At 41.9% G+C, this 20,672-nt stretch overlaps 1 protein-coding gene across 13 annotated transcripts in view; it reads left to right on the top strand.

Moving 5' to 3' along the window:
• Positions 1 to 20,672, top strand: part of LOC122527193 (rho GTPase-activating protein 100F) — a 59,258-nt gene that overhangs the window by 23,748 nt on the left and 14,838 nt on the right. For 8 of the 13 annotated variants that reach the window (XR_006306306.1, XM_043651154.1, XM_043651155.1 and 5 more), the window contains exon 1: positions 19,473 to 19,990. The exons of the other annotated variants lie outside the window; for them this stretch is intronic. Coding sequence is in view for 7 of the 8 variants with exons in the window: in XM_043651154.1 (XP_043507089.1) it covers positions 19,706 to 19,990 (285 nt within the window). In the remaining variant the exon portion in view is untranslated. Of the gene's footprint in view, positions 1 to 19,472; positions 19,991 to 20,672 lie in introns of those variants that run through there. 13 annotated transcript variants of the gene reach the window in all.

Raw genomic sequence — 20,672 nt, 5'->3', positions numbered from 1 at the left:
CCCGATTATTTCTTTTTAATTTTGTATTTGGGATTTAAAATTCCACTCGAGGAATCGAATCCCATATCACTGGATCTCAATCAATGGCTAGATCCAAAGTTGGATCTCCCTGTCTCTCCCTCGCTTTCCTCGGCTCTCCCCGATTATTTCTTTTTAATTTTGTATTTGGGATTTAAAATTCCACTCGAGGAATCGAATCCCATATCACTGGATCTCAATCAATGGCTAGATCCAAAGTTGGATCTCCCTGTCTCTCCCTCGCTTTCCTCGGCTCTCCCCGATTATTTCTTTTTAATTTTGTATTTGAGATTTAAAATTCCACTCGAGGAATTGAATCCCATATCACTGGATCTCAATCAATGTCTAGATCCAAAGTTGGATCTTCCTGTCTCTCCCTGTCTCTCCTCGGCTCTCCTTGATGATTTCTCTTTAATTTTGTATTTGAGATGTAAAATTACACTCGATGAATCGAATCCCATATATCACTGGATCTCACTGTGTCTTCTCATCTCTCTCTAGCACGTCCTGTTATTTCAAGTTAGTTGTACACTTACAATTAGAGATGTACCATTCTGTTAATAATCCATTTAATTTTATTTGCTTGCCCAATGTTCCTCATACGTTGTAACGCCTGGATTCCGAGGAATGCGTATGAAAATGCCAAGCCAAGTACTGAAATCGTGTACATCGTCGAATGGAAAATGCTTGTGACGTTTCACATACCTGTCCATAAGAGAGGGATCGCGATTTCACGAGAGGCGGATCCGGCACGCCATCGTGGATTATTGTTTTTGAATAAAAATCGTTCCGCAAAATCGGGCGGAAAGGAAGGACGCGTAGCGCGCACTCGACGAACGGAAAAATATCGTTGACAGCGATCGCTGAAACAATCCACGCGAGAAAAATGAGTCTCGGATCTCCTTCCCCAACTCCATGTAAACTCTTGCCTATAAATCCTGCTGGGCTGTCTGTGAAAAAAGACTGAGGACGATATGATTAATTTCCACACGATCACAGTTTACTGAATCACTCTATCGTCGCACGTTCGTTCTCGAACTCCTCTGCATTTACAACAGCGTTTGCCGAGCACGAGTTACAATTTTATTCGAGTTAATCTTCCTTTTTAATATAGACTTATGACTCTTAGTCAGTTTGTTTCTTCAAAAAGTGTAATATAAACGAAGTTTTTAACGTTGGAGCGAGAAATCTTTTTATCCGCGATTTGTAGTGAAAATTCTCACTCGTTAAAAAAAAAAAAAGGAAAACCCAGAGAGGAAATAATCAAGAGGAACGAATGGCCTAGAAAAACAGAGGAATTTCAAAGCTAACTGATATATTGATTATCCCTCCATCTGGCAGTACAAAGTGAAAACGAAGAAACGAGCATGAAGTAGGGAAAATAATCCTGACTGGGGCACGAATGGACACACATGGATTTCTCTGCTTATTGTAAATGGGCCGCGTATATTCGGCTTTGAAGAGAGCTCCGCTTCATTTCAGACTCGTCGGTCTCCTCTCTCTCTCTCTCTCTCTCTCTCTCTCTTGATTTCTCTATGCATGTGTTGGCTGTTGATTCCGCTGGAATGCCGTATGTCCGATATCTTTGATATGCATCGCGAAAAAAAAAAAAAAAAAAGAACTGCGATGGGTCAATCGTGCGATGTATGTACATGTGAAATGAAGAAATAAGTGAAAGAGGAATCTGTGCGAAATCCGGAGGATTTTTAGCTTTGATACGGATCCACGTTAGTTTAACGGACGTGAACTCCACTGTGGCATTTCTTTTTCCTTTTATCCTTTCTTTTTTTTAATCTCTTTGGCTCTCGTGAAATTTCACATTTCTCTGCATTTTTATTACCTACGTGATCATCTGACGCTCGATTAACATCGTACTGACGATCCACTAGGTTAATTTATTATAGATTTTCAGATCGTGCTTATTAAGGAATTTCGATCAACTCTTTTTTTTTTTTTTACACGCGTTGTGGTAATACGTTTTGTGGATTTTCAAGATCCCTCAGCTTCCCAGAAAGATGCACAAAAATGCATCTAGCTCGACTCAGATTTACGTGTAGTAAATCGACAGGAAGAGGGAATAATCGCTGGAAATTCTCAAGAATATAGTGCAAATGAAGGCAATTACAGCGATTGCCTGGGACTAAACCACGTCAACGTGCGTACGACTAAATTTATTCCGGTTGATTCGGGAAGATAATGTGATTACGGGGAACGTCGACGAACGTTCAAATTATCTCCAATGCGCAGCGTCGAATTGAACATATGCGCTGCGGTTGGGGGAACGATAATGTCCAATAATTTAGGCCACGGTCTATGACAGATTTTCCAAACCGCAGTGTCACTTAAAATTCATCTTAAAATCACCACCGTCCTATCTCAATTGACAGATTACACTTTTCGAACACGAACCTCCAATCACCATTCGCCGAGACTTTTATTTTCTTGCTGTTAAAGAATTTATCTGACAAAAACAGGTTATTCTGTTTCAAAATTTTTTTTATAGAGTAGTTTTCACTCTTCAACCGCTTTGATTTTAGATCTAAGCTCTTTTCTCTCTTAAAGTCTCTTCATTGTTAATCACTTGCGCTGGCAACTGATTGCGGACCGTAACGAGTGACCAAACCGTACACAATAACTCGTCGGTACGATATCACTGGATAGAAATTATCGAGAAATAATAAATTTATCATTTAATAAATAAATATGTTCATATAATAATAATATAAATAAATAATAAATATTTATTATTTAATAATAAATAATTTTTCGTCGTTTTTGAAGATCAACTTGACGACAGACATTTATTCCTCCCACTTTCGTTTCTCTCGTTTCGATGACGACGTGAATTCTATTTCGTCGCCTTCAGATTGTCAGTTTGCACTTTCAGCAAGGGACAATATGATCAACGTTGCCCTCGTTTTTTGATCCCACGGACTTTTCAAAGGGTTCAGACACACCACACACGTTTGACATTTAGCGAGAAGGCACTTAGTTATCTACTTCCGAGCACCGGCCGATCGATCTATCGACATCATTCTACAACCTTTGACCGAGATGTTCCGCCGGATTGAATTACTCACGTTCGTTCAATTACACCCAATTTCATGAACTTGCGATGTATCTCCATTATTCCTGCTATCTGATCAATCGGGAAGCAGTGAGCCACGAGGGTTTCCTTCGAGGCACATCTCGCACGGACGCTTACGCGATATTATTAAAGCGAGCGATGAGCGAGAGTGAAAAAAACACGCGATAAATAATAATTGGGATATTGACGGACGGCGAGAGTGAAAGAAAAAAAAAAAAAAAAACAATAAATCGGAACGAAAATATTGGCGAACGATGAAAGCGGAAAAAGGTTAACTTGGTCGATATTTTCATTATTTCAGTTGGAACGTTTTAATACTTTAACGACGCGTTTGAAAATATTTCTTTTTACCAATGTTGAAAATGCAATTGATGCTACTGATATTACTAATGTTTTCAGTGTTACTAAATATCACTAATAATACTGGTATTTACTAATATTTAAAATATTAACACTATTTACTAATATTATTTACTAGTATTTGAAATATTAATGGTATTTACTGGTATAAAGTAGTATTTACTAATATTTTAAATATTTTACATAGTAATACTATTTACTAACATTGTTTACTAGTATTTAAAATATTAATAGTATTTACTAAGATTTAAAATATTAATACTATTTACTAATATTATTTACTAGTATTTAAAATACTAATATTTAAAATATTAATTTAAATAATATTTAAAATGCTAATATTTACTAGTATAAACTAGTATTTAAAATAGTATTTACTAGTATAAACTAGTATCTAAAATAGTATTTACTAGTATAAACTAGTATTTACTAATATTTTAAATATTTAAAATATTAATACTGTTTACTAGCATTGTTTACTAGTATTTAAAATATTAATAGTATTTACTAGTATTTACTAATATTTAAAACATTTGAAATATTAATACTATTCACTAGTATTTAAAATATTAATAATATTTACTAGTATTTACTAATATTTAAAATATTAATAATATTTACTAGTATTTACTAATATTTAAAATATTAATACTATTTACTAACATTATTTACTAGTATTTAAAATATTAATAGTATTTACTAGTAGAAACTAGTATTTACTAATATTTTAAATATTACCTTTATAACTTCTGAGGTAATATTTTTAAAAATTTGACTTATAATTTCAATATTACTAAATATTACTAATGATACTGGTATACTAATACTTAAAATATTTAAAATGTTAATAGTATTTATTAATATTATTTACTAATATTTAAAATATCAATAGTATAAACTAGTATCTACTGATATTTAGAATATTACTTTAAAAACTTCTGAAATAGTATTTTTCGTAGTTCGACATTCCAGTAATCTGACTAAAATTCCCCGGCGACATATCTGGAGTGGTAGATTGTCGAAGAAATGTTTTCTCTTTTATTTCTCGGGCCGAACACCGCTGTAATAAAAAATTCCAAGGACGTGGGGCGATGGAAACCGTTGAATATCGGGGAAAAAAAGCAACTCGCTCTTGTGAGTTTTCATTTCTCGCAAATTTGCATATCGTGATGTATATTATATGCAACGTGTCGAATCACTGTGATAAATTCGAGTAGCGCGGGGGGAGGGGGGAGTTACAATCCGTGCCAAGGTGAAATTTTTCATCGGCGAATTCCATTGGGAAACGTCCGACTTATTAAAAAATTCCACCGTGTATAATCTGTTGCGAGCCGAAAGGATATTGAGAGGCATTCCAAAGTTTGACGAGAACTGAAAAAACCCTCTTGCTCTCCTTGAGCCGTTAATCCGTCAATTATTAATTGCACAAGGTGGATAATGCCGTTTATAGCAATCGAGTGAGTAATCACTTTAACCAGGGGCATGATTTTTTTTTTTATAATTAATTCAATAGAGGGTCCATTAATGTTACGAATACTTCTGTGTACACGATGTACACACACAAACTATATCTTCCGAAAGACTATAGGGACCATATCTTCGTATGGGAGAGTAGTTTTCTTATAGGGCATAAATTAACGTATCCACATATATACGTGACCAAGAGCGTGAAGAGATCGAGGAAGAAATTCTTAGAAAAGAATACAGCAAGTTTCACGAGAAACCGTTTGAAACGAAATGCAGAAAGATGCACTCGGTGAAACCGATAGCGCGCCTAATTGCCGCAGAAAATTCTATGCTTGATCCTAGCATTCGCTCCCTGGAAACGACACAGTGCAATTCTCCTCCACAGACAGACAGACACACACACACACACACACACACACACACACACACACACACACACACACACACGAAAGTAGCTACCCAACCTAGCCAATCCTTTCACGCAAGTTATTGGAAAAGTTGGAGCACAGGGGCCTCCTATTGGAGGGCGGACACCGTGCGCATTTTTATGCGGGACGGTGCAACAACCTTTGTGGACGAAAAGCCCCCCCCTGGAAATATCATTATGCCGCCGTGAATTCCGCCAGGGCGGAATGTTTGCACGCCTCTTCCACACGCCGTCATTCTCGCCATTATCTTTCGCGAACTTTCCTTTGGAACGGAGGGAGCTTGTTCCTTCGTTAGTCCTCCCCCTCACGATTCGTGATTTGGTAATTAATGTCGAATCTGGCGATTCGAATACATACTTGAACGAGACTCGAAGTGCGAGATGCGAGAGGGAAGAAGGTCAGCCTCTTTTTGAAGTTTAGGAAGAAGAAAGAAGAAACCTTGCGTGTGGAACGAGCTTTTTTGCTCCAAAATTGTAACATTTTAAGTACATTTGAAAAAAACAGATGATAAGTTCATTGCCTCTTAATCATTTCTGTCCAGTGATATCGTACGGACGAGTTCGAAAGAAGGGGAAAGCGATACGAATTATCGTATTACGGTTCGGTCGCTCGTTATGGTCCGCGAAACCAGTTGCAAGGAATTAAAGAGAGAGAGAGAGAGAAAGAGAGAAAAAAAGAAAATATCGAGCGAAGCGTACGTCGAGAGAGCTCGTTCTCTCGCGGACAATTAATTTTCCAGAGTGTCTTTCGCTCGTCGGCGAAAGTTCGACAATTTGCGAGGGCGGTCATTTTCGGAAACAGCGGCGGAACAAACGAACGAGTGCACTCGTAGTTCCCCGAAGCGGCACTCGCGCAACAGCACGTGTAACAAGAGGAGCTGCTGGAAGAGAGAGGGAGGGGGATGTGAAACGACCTGCACAACTTTTGGCCCCGTGTCCTCGTAAATCAATTTTCGCCTAATCTCCGCGGATAACTCTAAACAACTTGGTAGACAGGTTTGTTAAATCCGCACGTACGCGGATCCGTTCCACCCGCGTTTATTATAACAGTGGGAAATAATGATCCGCGAGCCAAGTACTGTTGTTTTCGAGTCTCGAATGGCCGCAAGTTATCTCAACTGCTGCCTGAAACTGTTTGGTTTTATAGTTCGTCGAGTATTTTACGCCGGTCGTTTGCAACGATCTTGCAACCATGGGACAAAAAGAAGAAAGAAAGAAAAAAGAAACAGCAGAGAAATAACAGAGTTCATAAAGTATTATTACGATTTGAAATGGCAAAGAAGAACGCCAAAGACGGTGCCCTGATATAAGAAGCTAATTGGTTTAGTAATGAGACAGGGGTTATAACAGTGGCGACCTAACCTAACTTAACCTAACCTAACCTAATCTAACGATAAAAGGATCATCTGAAGCAGAGATTAACAAAAACTGAAGAACTACCAAAGTGGTCAAAATGACCAATTTATAATTTTTGTTATTTAACCTAACCTAATCTAAAAGGATAAAAGGATCATCATGAATCGGAAGCAGAAATTAACAAAGAATGAAGAACTACCAAAGTGGTCAAAATGGCCAATTTATATTAATTTTTGTTAGAAATTTTGTGGATACGAGACGGTAAATTTTCAGAGATTTGAATAACATTCTCGTAAAATATAAAATAAATAATATAATAAACATAAAATGAATATAAACTAATATAATAAATATGAAATAAATATAAAATAAATATAAAACAATATAAATTAAAAAAACACGTGCTGAAGTTATTACTACTACGAAGCTTTTCTATTCCTTTTTTCACTTTAACGTCCCCGGATGGAAATTTTATGCTTCGGTCGTCGATAGTTCTGGTGTTAATTGTGAGACGCCACGAATGAAAAATCGCATATTAAGATATATATATTTATAAATAACGGGTATAGGGTACGTCTGCATGAAGCTTCGCGGGGTTTTCGCGAGCGAGGCAAATCGCGGAGAGCCGAGGGGATATTCCTATATTTTTCTTCGATAGGATTATAGGCGTAGCTTGTGCACGAACGAGAAGGATTACCCAATAATCGGCTCTTTTTTCTCCCACTGGCCGATAAAGTCTCGGGAAACGTAGCCGATTCCCTTCTAGGGGTTGGGAAAGGGGGCGGCGGCGATATCTTCCGAGTGACCGACTCCGCTACCGAGTCGAAAGTTCTCCTCAGGCTTGTTCAAAGCCCACTTTACGGCGTTCCTTTTTATCGGAGTCGCATTCTAGGAGACTTTCTCTCTCTCTCTCTCTCTCTCTCTCTCTCTCTCTCTCTCTCTCTTCGACGGACACATGGAACGTCTCTTTTATTACATAGATCGGACAACGTTAATTCTTCGTTCCCAAGGAGAGGGGGAAATCTTCCTTCAGAAATAGGGCACAAGGTGGTCGTAATAATTTTTCAAAAATTCCGACGGTAAGATAGGAGAGTAGGAACTCTCGCAACAACGCGTTGACTGTCTTAATTAACGGATCAATAACTGATCGATTAACAATTCCACTCGAGGAATTTTCGATTGGCGATTGGCGAGTATCCTTCGACTCCGGAATTCTTTGTTCGTGAAAGTAATAACTCTACTATAGTAATATATATTCTACTGTATTATATTATATTAGATATTAATATAATTATATTATTATATATTATGTTATTAATATAATAATATTATATATTATATGTTATTATATATATTATACATTAATATAATTATATTATTATATATTATTAATGAAATTTATATTGTATATAATTATATATGTAATTATACATTATATAATTATATTGCCTGTAATTGTATAACGTATAATTATACTCTATAGTAATTCTAACAGTAGTAATAATTCTGCTGTCTGACGAACGTAATAATTCTGCTGTCGAACGATTTCCACGAAAGTTTCCAGTCTTCAACGTTCCAGGAGAAATGCATCAACCCCCCACCTCCCCCGGGACCGAGTGCTAGACGAATGCTAAAAAGTTTCGGTCAGCGATTTCTCGGAGGTGTTACAATCCGCCAATTACGATCCGCGATGGCCGGGTCCGCGTTATTAATTTATGGAGAACGTCGCTCCTTTCGCGAGTTCGAGAAGGTTTGCCGGCAGTTTACTTTGTTAATTGCGAAAGTTTTACGGCCATTAGCGTCGCGCACCCTCCATACACCAACGCACACGTGTCCCGCGCAACACTTTTCCCTCGAGTTTCGATTCACCCGGGGCTAAAAAATGGAACATGTTCGAGACGTGTTGCTCTTGCGTGAGAAGTGAGCGTGAAATTGATTTACTGAATTTCGTTCTCTTTCGACAGGGGTACGTTTGCATCCAGAGATAATCAGAAACTGTGATTACGCGATATTTTTCTATGTAATGTGTACATTTGTGCCATTTTTTGACACGTTGCCTGTCACATATAAATTAGACAGGAAGCTTCAAAATTCAGCAGACAGTAAAAGCTTTTTGATAGCATTGTCAGTCTAATCTGACGACGAGATAAAACTATCTTATTGATTGTCATAAATCAGAGGTACCGAAGGGCATTGCAGCTTCAACAAATCACCAGCGAAATTTGACAGTAGACTTGAAACTGAATTCAGTCAACTCTGAGTACTGATGATTTGGAAAATTTACCGAAATGGTGAGCTGAGAAACAGTTTCTGATAATTGTCAAGATGAATTCGCGAGGTTAATTCGCTGATCCTCTGCAGCAAGGGGTAATTTCAGTTTCAGTTGGAAACAAATGATAGAGAAAAGGGACGAAAAGAACTGTCAAAGTTCTTGAGGTTGAACGTGCAGCTAAACAACCGAAAATTTTCATTTCGTGTAAAAATAAATTTACACGACGTGGCATAAATAATATCCTATGATGGAAAGCTTTTATTTTTATTTTTCGTTTCGAACACCAGAGGGGAGGAAATGATAGTCAATAGCAATAAAGATTGGGAATTGAGGTTGAAATTGAGGTTAAAAGAAAGGCCCAGAATACGTTAACCAGAAAGCTTTCTCTCGTCTGACGACAGATTTTTGCAAAATTAATCACCGATCGCGTGTGCCTAAAAATAATTCTCATCAGGAATTTCTTCGCCAGTACAATTTACCTACTGTAAGCCGGTCGATATCGATTGGGGACAGGCGTGTTCGACGGATTAATTTTAGTGTTGCAACCCGTGACATCGCGAGGGAGTAGTCGCGTATCGATATTAAATTCCCAAAAGCGTTTTATGAATTCAATAAAAGTGACCCAGTTGAAGAGTAAGAGCTCTGTGCGCGCTTGGCGAAAGTGGAACGAGACAAGTACAATAATACGCACGCGTACGTACGTCTCTCTGTGCGTGTAGATCAATCGCGGAAAGAGCAGGAGGAGCTTTTTGGAGAAATTTCAATCGAAAATGAAAAATTCCACCGAGACTGTCAACTGTTACGGGAGTTTCGTGAAACATGAAACCCCCTTTGGCGAAAGAGCTACTTTCAATTTACTTTGCTCGCGTAGAATATCACACGATGTAAAGAAAAAAAANAAAAAAAAAAAAAAAGATAGATGTAAAAAATGAATAATCTACAATCACGTGCAATGCAACTGGGCATCCTAGTCTCCGTGTTCTTCGAACACGAGTCGCTCGTCGATGCGAATTATCCGGGCTGTGCGAGTGCCCTAGTGAAAAAGAGAGAAAGAAAAAGAAAAAGAAAAAAAAAGGTGCCGGAATCGCGGTGAATCCGTTAAAGGGAAAAAATTGGACACGCAGCTTTGTTGCAATCAACGGCTCGCTTAGAGGCCGTATTAACTTGGTAAAAAGCCGGTACACCGGCGCAATATGTGTCACGTATTGTACGTACTTGGCTGTGTACATACGGCCCACAGGCTCCAGCCACCCTCTACTTCCCCTCTCTCTCCCCTCTCTGCCCCATCCTCCGCTCCCCCCAACTGTACTTGGCTGCATACGTACTTCTCACCGTACTCCCGTATGTACATAAACCGGGTAGACACATAGCGAGTGCACACTGGCGTGCATCGACCCCCAGAGGGAGACAGAGGAGCGCGGGCACACAGAGACCCAGTGTAGAAATGTGGTCAAACACCCGGACAGAGAGGGTTTCAGACCGAGTGAGAAAGACGAGTGAGAGACTTCACCCACACACGCGAATATACACACATACACACGCGCGCGCATATATATGTACATACACGCGTACGTGTATATATATATATATATATATATAGAGAGAGAGAGAGAGAGAGAGAGAGAGGCAGAGGGGGAGAGTGTACAGCAAGGGTGAATTCAGTTCAGTTCGAGCTACTTCAGGATCGTGAAACGCAGGCGCGATGACCGAGCAACGTATTGCAGGATCCGCCACCCCTCTCCTCCGCGCGCAGACTGCCCATTGTTTCTGAATTTTTCCTATGGTTCTGCCGCGTCTCTCCTTTCCTCCCCCCCCTCCCTTCCCCTATACATCTTCTTCGTCTTCGTCTTTCGACTGCTTCGCGCGGCACTCGTGCACAGGGTGTTGCGGAAACACGCAGGTGGTGAAACCATCGACGCAGCCGTCGTTGCGGTCTCTTCGCGTTTGCGGATATGGATCAGAACGCCTGCTGATAATCTGACAAATATCTGTATTCTTCACGGCTTTGCTCGTCTCGGCTCTCTTTCCTGTTTCTTTTCATTTTGAAGTTTCTTCGTTTCCTGATTCTTCGCACCCTGTTTGCTCATCCCCTTCTGTCTTCTTTGTGTTGCTTGATGGTACACTTCAATAATTTTTCTACCGGCCCGCTCCTCGTCTATATACGTCGCGTCCCTTTTTAAGTATACTTCAGTTGTTCTTGCCCGGTCCAGACCTAACAATCGGTATTCATCCTCCTCTTTTTCAGAAAGAAACACACTCGCGCACAACCATCCTCTGTTTTCTCCTTCGCCATTAAAGCCAAACGTTGCGTACAATATAAAATTGCACGCAATCGCGTTTGTTTCCTCCTCCGGGCAAGTTATTTTAGCGAATTGCGTTGTTATAGATGGAGATTATGAGAGTGGTTTCAAGAGAGAAAGAAAGAGAGAGAGAGAGAGAGAGAGAAGAATTTTCTTACTTAATACTCGTTAAGAGCTGATGTTTTAATGCAAATATTTTGTCTACTTTTCATGTACCTTTCTTCCCCTCCAATCGATATTAAATTGTTTTTCCAAGATCGAAGTTACGAAAGATGATACCAGGAATTTAACCTTTACTTAGTATCCTTCAGTACACTGGAAGATCAACGTAAAATCTTATCTGCAACAGTTCCTTATAACAGAAAAATTTCCCACAATTCCATAAAACGTGCCAGAACGTAAAACCACCATTTGCACCTACGATAACTTTCTCCAAATTGTAAAAATTTCCTATGTATCTGACCAATGTGATAAAACACCTGTAACTTGTTTTTTTAATAACACGGTATTTACGCATTGTTTCGCCGGTCCTTAATAGGTTAAGGATCTCAACAAAGTGTACTTCGTTTATCCTTGCTCAGTCTCCCCCTGCCCCTCTTCTTCCATCCACACCTCGAGCTCTTCTACGTCTTTTACGCATCCTTTCTCATCAACAGACCATCCCGCGTGACCTCCCCCTCCGCCCCCTCTCCTTGTGTCCTTGTACGTCCTAGTTCTTCCCCCACCCGCGCTCATCGTTCTCCCCACCACTGTGACTCAAACTATCCCCACCACCGCCGCCATATCTCCTTCCAGTGGACCGCAAACGATCCTCCTTCTCGCTCCCTTTCGTCCTCGAATCCCACCCCTCCCCCCAACCGCGGCACATTTTTTCGACCCCGAACGATGCCGAACGTGCGTACGCCTGCGTACACGCCGTTACTACTTACTACTTACTACTACGTTTTACTACTGATACTTCCGGGCTACTACGCGCAGCAGCGTAGCTTTACGCTGTTCCACCTTTGTGCTGCACCTCCTCCCCGCAACCGCTGCACCCTTCAACCCTCCCTCCACGCGGACACTTTTTTTCTCTCGCCCATATCTCGCCGTTTGGTTAGCGTGTACCTTCGTACCGCGTTCGTGGTTTTTTCATCGTTCGATTCGATCGAGGAGAGGGCGTTGATTTCCTTTTCGTTTGTTTCGGCTTCGGTGATTCGCGTGGATGATTCTCCCAGGTTTCAGGGACGTTGGGTTTTTCGTTCGAGGTCTGATTTACATTTTAATAATATGTAAATATAAATGTAATAATATATTATGTATTTAGAATAATGTAATAATATGTAAATATATAAATAGAAAATTAGATCGAAATCTGGTCAAGGAGGGTTGGAATAGTTTCAGATAGTATCTATACTTGTACAAGATAAAAATTAATCGTTAGGTTATACAAAAAAGTTTTAGTTCATCGGTAAAGAAGTATAGAAATTTATAATAAATAAGTACCACGAGGCAAGTATAGAAGTAACTTTCATTTACAATCTCACCCGTGATCATTTCATTAACTTGTACAAAATTTAAGGAAACCTGAGTTAAAACCGACCCGAGTAATTTTTGGTATCGAGGTTTCCGTTTCATTTTATCCGCCGGCGGGGTTGATTTGAACAAGGGAGAGCCAATGGAGCGGTGCCAAATTGAAACAGAACCGCGGTAAATCGGCCGCCTTGAATCCAGCCCAGCGGGACGCGTTTCGACGTTAGGCTAACCCTCTGCCCTCCTTCCCACGTTTTTCGACCCTTCATCCGACCTCTCTGTCTCTCTCCTCTCTCTCTCTCTCTCCCCTAGTGCTGCCCACTTCTCCGCACTCCGTCAGCCGCGAAATAGCCACTCGAAGCTTTGAAAGTAATTCATTTAACGCTTCACGCTGCGTTTAAACTGGGCCGGGTCTGCGGTCGATTTATAAATTTCGCCCTTCGATCGTTCCGCTCGATCCTGTGAATTTTTTAATAGATTTGCTATTTTTTTTTTTTTTTTTCTTTCAACACAGACTCGCGCGGAGATGTAACTCTCGGCGAATTGGAAAAATCGGGCTCCCGCGCGAGTAACTGACACTCGACGTTACTTTAAAGGATCTGTTTCCACGGTATACAACTTATCCGAAATCTGAAGTCAACACAACTGTCCATCAAACCGTTCTTCCTCGGGTGAAAGGTATCGCTAGAGGTTTTTCTTTAAAATGAACGTAAAAAAGTAAACGTGCTTTGCGAAAGTAACGCGAGTTACCTGAGGGAAAACCTGACCAAAACGTCTCTTTTCAATAAGTGACGAAGAATCCCCCGTTAACTTGCGCTGGAATTGACGTACATCGAGAACTTTTTTGTCCCTTAAATTGCAATATTTTCTCAGTTTTAAGTATGTTGAAGTATAACTCAGGCAAAACGGATAACAAATTTATTGCTTCTCAGTAATTTCTATCCAGAAGAAGGCGAGTTATTGCGTTATATATACGGTTTGGTCACTCGTTATGGTACGCAGTCAGTTACCAGCTTAAGAGGTGTTAAAACTCCTGAATCTACTTCTGTCGGTAACGTACGACGCTAGTGGACGCCGTGGAACCTCCCTCGAGGCGCCCTAAATGAAGAAATATTCAGTGAAAGTTGACGAGGAAGAGGCTCGATCGATTTCGTCGCGTGGAACGAGGATTGGTAAAAGCCAGGTGGCGATCTTCGTAGCGATCCAGCACGGCTACGCGCGATACGGCCGGGGATCGCGCGCTTAATCGCATTAAAATGCTGAAACAAACGATGAAACGAGGATCCACGAAGCAGGAGCGGCCGCGCGCACGCATACACACACACACACACACACACACACACACACAGAGCCTCTATGGGACACGTAAAATCCGACCACCCCCGTCCCTCCCCCGGTGGAAAAGGTCGTCACGCCTGCGCCAACAATTTCGTTCGAAACTCAATGAAACGCCACGCTCTAATACCAGCCACGCCGGAGAAAAAGTGCCCCCCCCCCTCCCCACTCCCTCTTTCCACCCCCTACTCCCCATTCAAATTAATTCCTCGTGAAATAATTTGCCTAATACGGCGGGAATAAAAGGCCTTGACGATCTGCATTCTCACATTTGAAAAGTAGAGTGGGGGGGGGGGGGAGGAGAAGAAAAAAAGAAGGCGTCCTGGAAAATAAGGGGGGAATTTTATTTTACTCGAACACACACGGCTGCTTGGCTCGATACAGGCTGCAAAAAAAAGGTTAATGACTGCCCCTCGATAGCAATTCGCCGTTCAGCCACACGATCCACGTTGGTTTCTGAATGAAACTTTCGCTGACACAGCGGATCTTCGATTTTGTTCAACATTGATTTCAATTAAACTCCATGGCGCGAATGAATTTACGAGTGAATGTTGGATCCTTGTAGAGAGGACTGCGCGTACGCGAGAGAAGATCCACGGCGATATGTGATTAAACATTGGAGAAGGTATAGCGATCCCTGAGCGAAATTTGATGTCCGTCGTTTCGTTGCATTTTAGGAGAGGACAACGGGTTTTTGTCCCATTTTGCTGCCTCGCAGGCTGCCAGGAGCAAGGATAATGAGAAAATAATTGGTTCCCAGAGTTTGTACACGGAAGGGGAACTGCCTTTCGGAGTGCTCACTCGACCTGGATTTGTATCTGACCCGAAATCCAGTTCCGCCTGATTTCGAAAACACTCTGCGGCAATACGTGAGCATTCCCCCGTGCAAATGATCATCTTGAAAATTCGCGGGATTTACCGTGGAGGAACGAAATTTTGTTGAATTCCTTCGCCGCCGTTTCAACTTTCAACTTCCAACTTCTTAATTTCAATACGTGCTACGAATATGTTTCACGACGACGCACTGAAAATCACGATTCTACTGAAAATCTCGAGGGGTGTATATTTTATTTAAGTGTATCAATCCTCGTTCGAACGATTAGGCAATTATCCCCCTTTCAATCATGTCTTAAATGAAATTCCATTATTAGCTTTCGATAAAATTGAAAATATTTTTAATTAATAAATTTTCATTAAATTATCAATTATAATTTTATATATATATATATATATATAATTATATATACAACTTATAATTTAATATGATAGAATAGTGCTTTGAACTTAAATTTATATTTTTATTAAAAATTGTGACATATGTATTATACATACATATTTCAGAATTCAAATTTATTATATTATATTCTATATTCTATATTCTATATTCTATATTATACTATAGTCTATATTCTATATTATACTACATTCTATATTCTATATTATACTATATTCTACATTCTATATTATACTATATTCTACATTCTATATTATACTATATTCTATATTCTGTATTATACTATATTGTATATATTATAAACGAGCGGATGTCTTCCAACACATGAGCGCCTAATGCGTTGCACGTATACTCCAATATACGTCCGACAACTAACGGATATGTTCTACTGTTCGTCCGACGATAGATGGGTCTCTTCTACTGTACGAAGCGCGTATGGATGCGTTCTAACTAAGCGCGGATTCAGTCTACTTCGCGTCTAACTACGCACGGGATTAGTCTACTATGTGTCCGTCCAACTATGCTCGACGTTTCCACTATGTATTTAGTATTTGTCTAACTGGATACGGTTTTGGTTTACTATGCGCCTTGTGGTTCCAATCTATCGTCCAACTATGCACAGGTTTAGTCCACTAGGCGTCTAATTATGCACGGTTTTGATTCACTACGCACCCAACGTCCAATTATGCACGGACTTTTTCTACTCTGCGTCTGACTAGTTCGAGTTCTGTTCCCTGCATTTCTGACTAGTTACGATTTAGCCTACTGAACGTCCAATTATGCACGGACTTGTTCTACTGTGCGTCTGACTAGTTTCGGGTTTTGTTTCCTGCATGTCTGACTAGTGACGATTTAGTCTACCGCGCGCCTAATTACGCATTTATAGTGGTTTAATTCATTGTTCGTCAAACAGCCACTGTACGAACTTATTCTAATTTCCTGCTCGTCTAAATACGAGTAGGTTCGATCTGTGACGCGTCTAACTATGCGCAGGTTTAACCTACTGAACGTCCAATTATGCACGGACTTGTTCTACTGTGCGTCTAACTAGCTACGGGTTTTGTTTCCTGCGCGTCTGACTAGTTACGATTTAGCCTACTGCGCGTCCAAGTACACACAAGGGTTTTGCTTACTGCGCGCCTAATTACGCACAGGTTGAACGCTAGAACTATCAAAATGGTGAATTTGTAATTTTAGTTAAATATTTTGCCGATGTAAAACAGCGTATTTTTAAAAAATTCGAACGATTTTTCGTAATATGTATAAATAGAAGCTTGCGTTCTTCGTTGTACGAGGTAAACGAATTACTACCAATTCAAGTAAAAGTTGAGAACTGTCGGCAAGCTGAAGAAGGCTTCAGAAAGAAAGACACACGGCTAAGCGATGCAACGAGTATAGAGCTTTTGAAGATTCTTGAAATTTTCGGCACTTATTCGGCTGCCTGTGCTCTACTCGGTCTCGCCACGAGGATGCTTCTTCCGTATGGGGGAGGGACCACAAAGTGCTTCCATCCCATTCGCCGCCACTTCTCTTCCTCCGTCGTGACGTTTCTCCTCTTGTTTGGACACTTTTTGTCCCCCAGCCTTCCGTATTTTACTCTTCTTCGCTTAATACGTGCAGTTCAGCGCCAATTTCACGCGATTTGTCGTCCGGACACGCACAACACGTTCCCCTCCGTCAAAATGATCGCGACGTTCGCCAGAAATGATCGTCGCGCCATGAGAATCATTTTCCAAACCTTGTTGGCTTACTTTACATTATCGTAAACCTTGCAATACTTGGCCACTTGCGCTGGCAGCTGATTGCGGACCATAACGGGTGACCAAAACCTGTGTACAATAATTCGTCGCTTTGTTTTTTCAACTCGTATCGACATGGTATCACTGGATGGAAACGATCGAGAAACAATAAATCTATTTAATTCAATTTAATTTATTAACTGAGAAAATATCACAATTTTGGAACAAAAAATTCTTGACATGCGTGGCGCGAGAAGTTAAATGTTATTCGCGGGATCATGGAAGGAACGTGAACCACAAACGACCAAAAACTCCGGGATACATAGCTCGATCGTGTGTATCAAAATGGAAGAAAATTGCTCTACGCTTTGGAAAGCAAAACCTAACCAAAAATCGCAGCAGCTCGACCTCGCGATATTACAGATTCCTCTAATTAAACGAGCAGAGCGACAAACAGCATGGACCACATCAGAAACAAAGGATTCGCGAGTAATAGCGTTTGTGTGTCGTTAAGTTGGCAGACAGAGGAACCAGGATTGGGCCGGCATCCCTTCCCTCTCACCCCCCCCCCCCTCTTTCTGTAAAGTCAAACAACGTTGCAACTAATCAGCAGTTGAAGGAATAAGCAACTCGCAGCCAGAGACAAGGGAGAGACAGGATTTGCGGTGGGGAAAGTTGGAAAGAATATCAATTCCGGATGGAGAAGAGCGTCTATAGCTTGCATAAAGGGAACCGTGTGTACGCGTTTCGGTGAATAAAACAAATTGTCGTAGAAAAACTTGAAGAGACAGACAGACAGAGAGAGAGAGAGAGGGAGAAACGGCAGGTTGGATGCAATTAGAGAAGAAGACCGGCCATCGTCGGTGAAATAAAAGCCGGATAAATGAATATCCTTGCGAAGGCAGCGGTGGAATTGGGTCGAAGTAAAAATAATGGGCGAAGATCGATGACGAGGATTCTGGCCCCTCCGAGGGCGAGTATGAAAGATGAAAGAAGGAACACACCGGGTTGTAAGTCGTGAGAAATGAAGAGGAGGTAAAAGAACCGGGTGCACAAAGGAGTATTGATAGCTCTGGATGATGAAGAGGGGCTGATAGAGTCTAGGCTGGATCTCTTCTAGCCGGCTGGAGGAAGGAAGAGAGACGACGCCGCGGCACGCCGGTGTGGGAAACAGGTTCTGCAGATTAGCGGGAAATCTGTTCTACAGTCGAGAATGTTTTTGTCCCAAAAATTGCAATATTTTCCCAGTTTTAAGTATATTTAAGTATATAACACAGGCTAATGATAATTTTTAACATGATAATTTTGTTACTTCTCAATAATTTCTGTCCAGTGATGTCGTATATCACATAACGAGTTCAGAAAGAAAGCGACGAATTATCGTATACGGTTCGGTCACTCGTTACGGTCCGCAATCAGTTGGCCAGCGCAAGCGGTTAATTTCGCATCCTGCGGATAGAATTCCGTCGCAGAGGAAGGACGAAAGAGAAATTAGGCAACGATGAAACGTGAAAATCTACACCGAGAGTAGTTACGCGGTCTGCGCACTAGAGAACAATTGATTCGTTAGTATCAGATCCTCCCTCAGCAGATATATTCTTGCAACAATGCCGCATCACGATTACTGTCCGTAGGATCTTTCGAGAGCCTCGTTCGATCTTCCCCGGTCTACAAAATCTCCCCAGATACAATCGAATGAATTAAATCGCACAGGAATCGTAACTCGACTCGAGAAGAACAAGTCTAGCAATTACCCGTCCGGAGGTATTCGAGTGGAACGCGTAGCTTGAAAAAAGAACCAGCTCGACGATCAGCGACAAACCCCCCCCCCCCCCCAAAAAAAAAAGAAAAAAGGAAGAAGCATAAGCGTTCGAAGAAAAATCCGCGCGGAAAGAGAGAAAGAGATAGAGAGAAAGAGAGAGAGAGAGAGAGACAGAAATCAAACGGCAGAGCGAGTTAGGATGCACGTAGCCAGCGGAACGCGTAGACGTGGCCGGAGAAACCCGCGGTAGCCGGTGGAGCGAGACGGTTATAACCTATAGACGGGGATAAAACGAGCGGAGCAAACGAGAGACGGCAGCGTAACGGAGAATCACCGCGAGAGACGGAGTAAGTTAGGAAGGGGGTGGGTGGGTGGTTGAGCGTTTGGCCGAGGATAGTGGTGGTGGGCCACGGTGTGACGTCACGTCGGGTCGATACTCACCTACACTCGATTCCTCGGCGTCGTCGTGGTGGCCGGTGGGGGGCGCAGGCGCGGCCTCGTACGCTCCTGAGCGCTCCTTCCCGCCATATTAGCCAGCATGGGGTAGGCGAGGATGTTCTCGAGGGGTGATCACGGGCTGTTTTTTCCTCCCGCAAGGTGATCCGCGATACCTGTGGTGTTGGTGTCCACCGTCGATCGAGGGAAGCCTAATTCCCAAGTCCGTCCACCCTCGTACCCCCCATTGTCGTGCGGCCGGATAGAGATCGTGTGCGTGGAGGGTGGACCGGTGGCCCAGTTGTATCGGTGTGTGGGAGGTGGGGGGGAGGGCCTCTGTAACGACTACTCCCGGCTCTCTGTGTAGTAAGACCGACCCCGCTGTGCTCGCGTAGCACGCATGGATAAACGGGCTACGCCAAGGACCACAGACCTCGACGCCTCGAGAAAGAGGAGAGAGGAAGAGCAGAGGGCCTGGACGCCGGCTGAGGTCAGAGAGAGGGGCGCTGAGGGCTGTACGAACAAGTCTGACGAGCTGCTGGCCGCTGCCGCCGGCCTTCCCGAGGACACGTCCAACAAAAGGGGCTGCAAATCGGCCGCGCAAGTGTGGATGTCTTTATTGTCCCTGTGCGACCGGATGTGCGGCTCTGCCGCGTGGCTCGTCCTCTTCACATGCCTCCACGGGGTGCGTTTCCGGATCGCGTGATCCGCTTTGAACGAAAGCAACGAGAGAGAGAGAGAGAGAGAAAGACGTGTGCCGGCTACTCGCGTGCTGGATACAAACCGTAGGTCGTAGGATGCTCGTGAGAGGGGCAGCAAACGCGACGTGCACTGGGTCGAGGATATTGTTGTAGGTGTATAGTAGTGACGGTGCGTCAGGGGGATGTACGCAGAATGACCGACCGGTGACACTGTGGGTTGCAGGGAGAGGTTGTGGTCGGGATTAACCGGGCTCTGATCGGTGGATGATGGAATTTTAAAGCGCCTGTTGTCTCGATCGGCTTTCGTCTGAAAGTGAAGTTGAGGCTTCCATCTGAATTTCTACTGTACTATACGCGATACTGCGAACCGTATCTGCATTTTGTTTAGCAACGAAATTAGAAAATCTTTCTTTCTGAAATTTTTTAAATTTTAAATTAAACTTTTTGTTAAAAGTTGAATACAGTGCCGACTTTTGTTAAAAAAATTTCAATGCAGTGCCAAATACGTGGCATGATATAACAATATAATGCTCGAGTATTCTCCCCGAATATCTATGGATATTCAGCTATCGTTTCTAGGCTGTTGCTCCTAAAAAAAAAGTGAACCGAAAGAGAGGAACTTAACCTGTTAATTTGTTGAAAAACTGCCGAGACGCCAGAATATTT

This window comes from Frieseomelitta varia, unplaced genomic scaffold, assembly GCF_011392965.1.
Source record: "Frieseomelitta varia isolate USP_RPSP 00005682 unplaced genomic scaffold, Fvar_1.2 scaffold_212, whole genome shotgun sequence".
Classification (NCBI taxonomy): Eukaryota; Metazoa; Arthropoda; class Insecta; order Hymenoptera; family Apidae; genus Frieseomelitta; species Frieseomelitta varia.
This window is presented reverse-complemented; position numbering and strand designations above follow the sequence as displayed.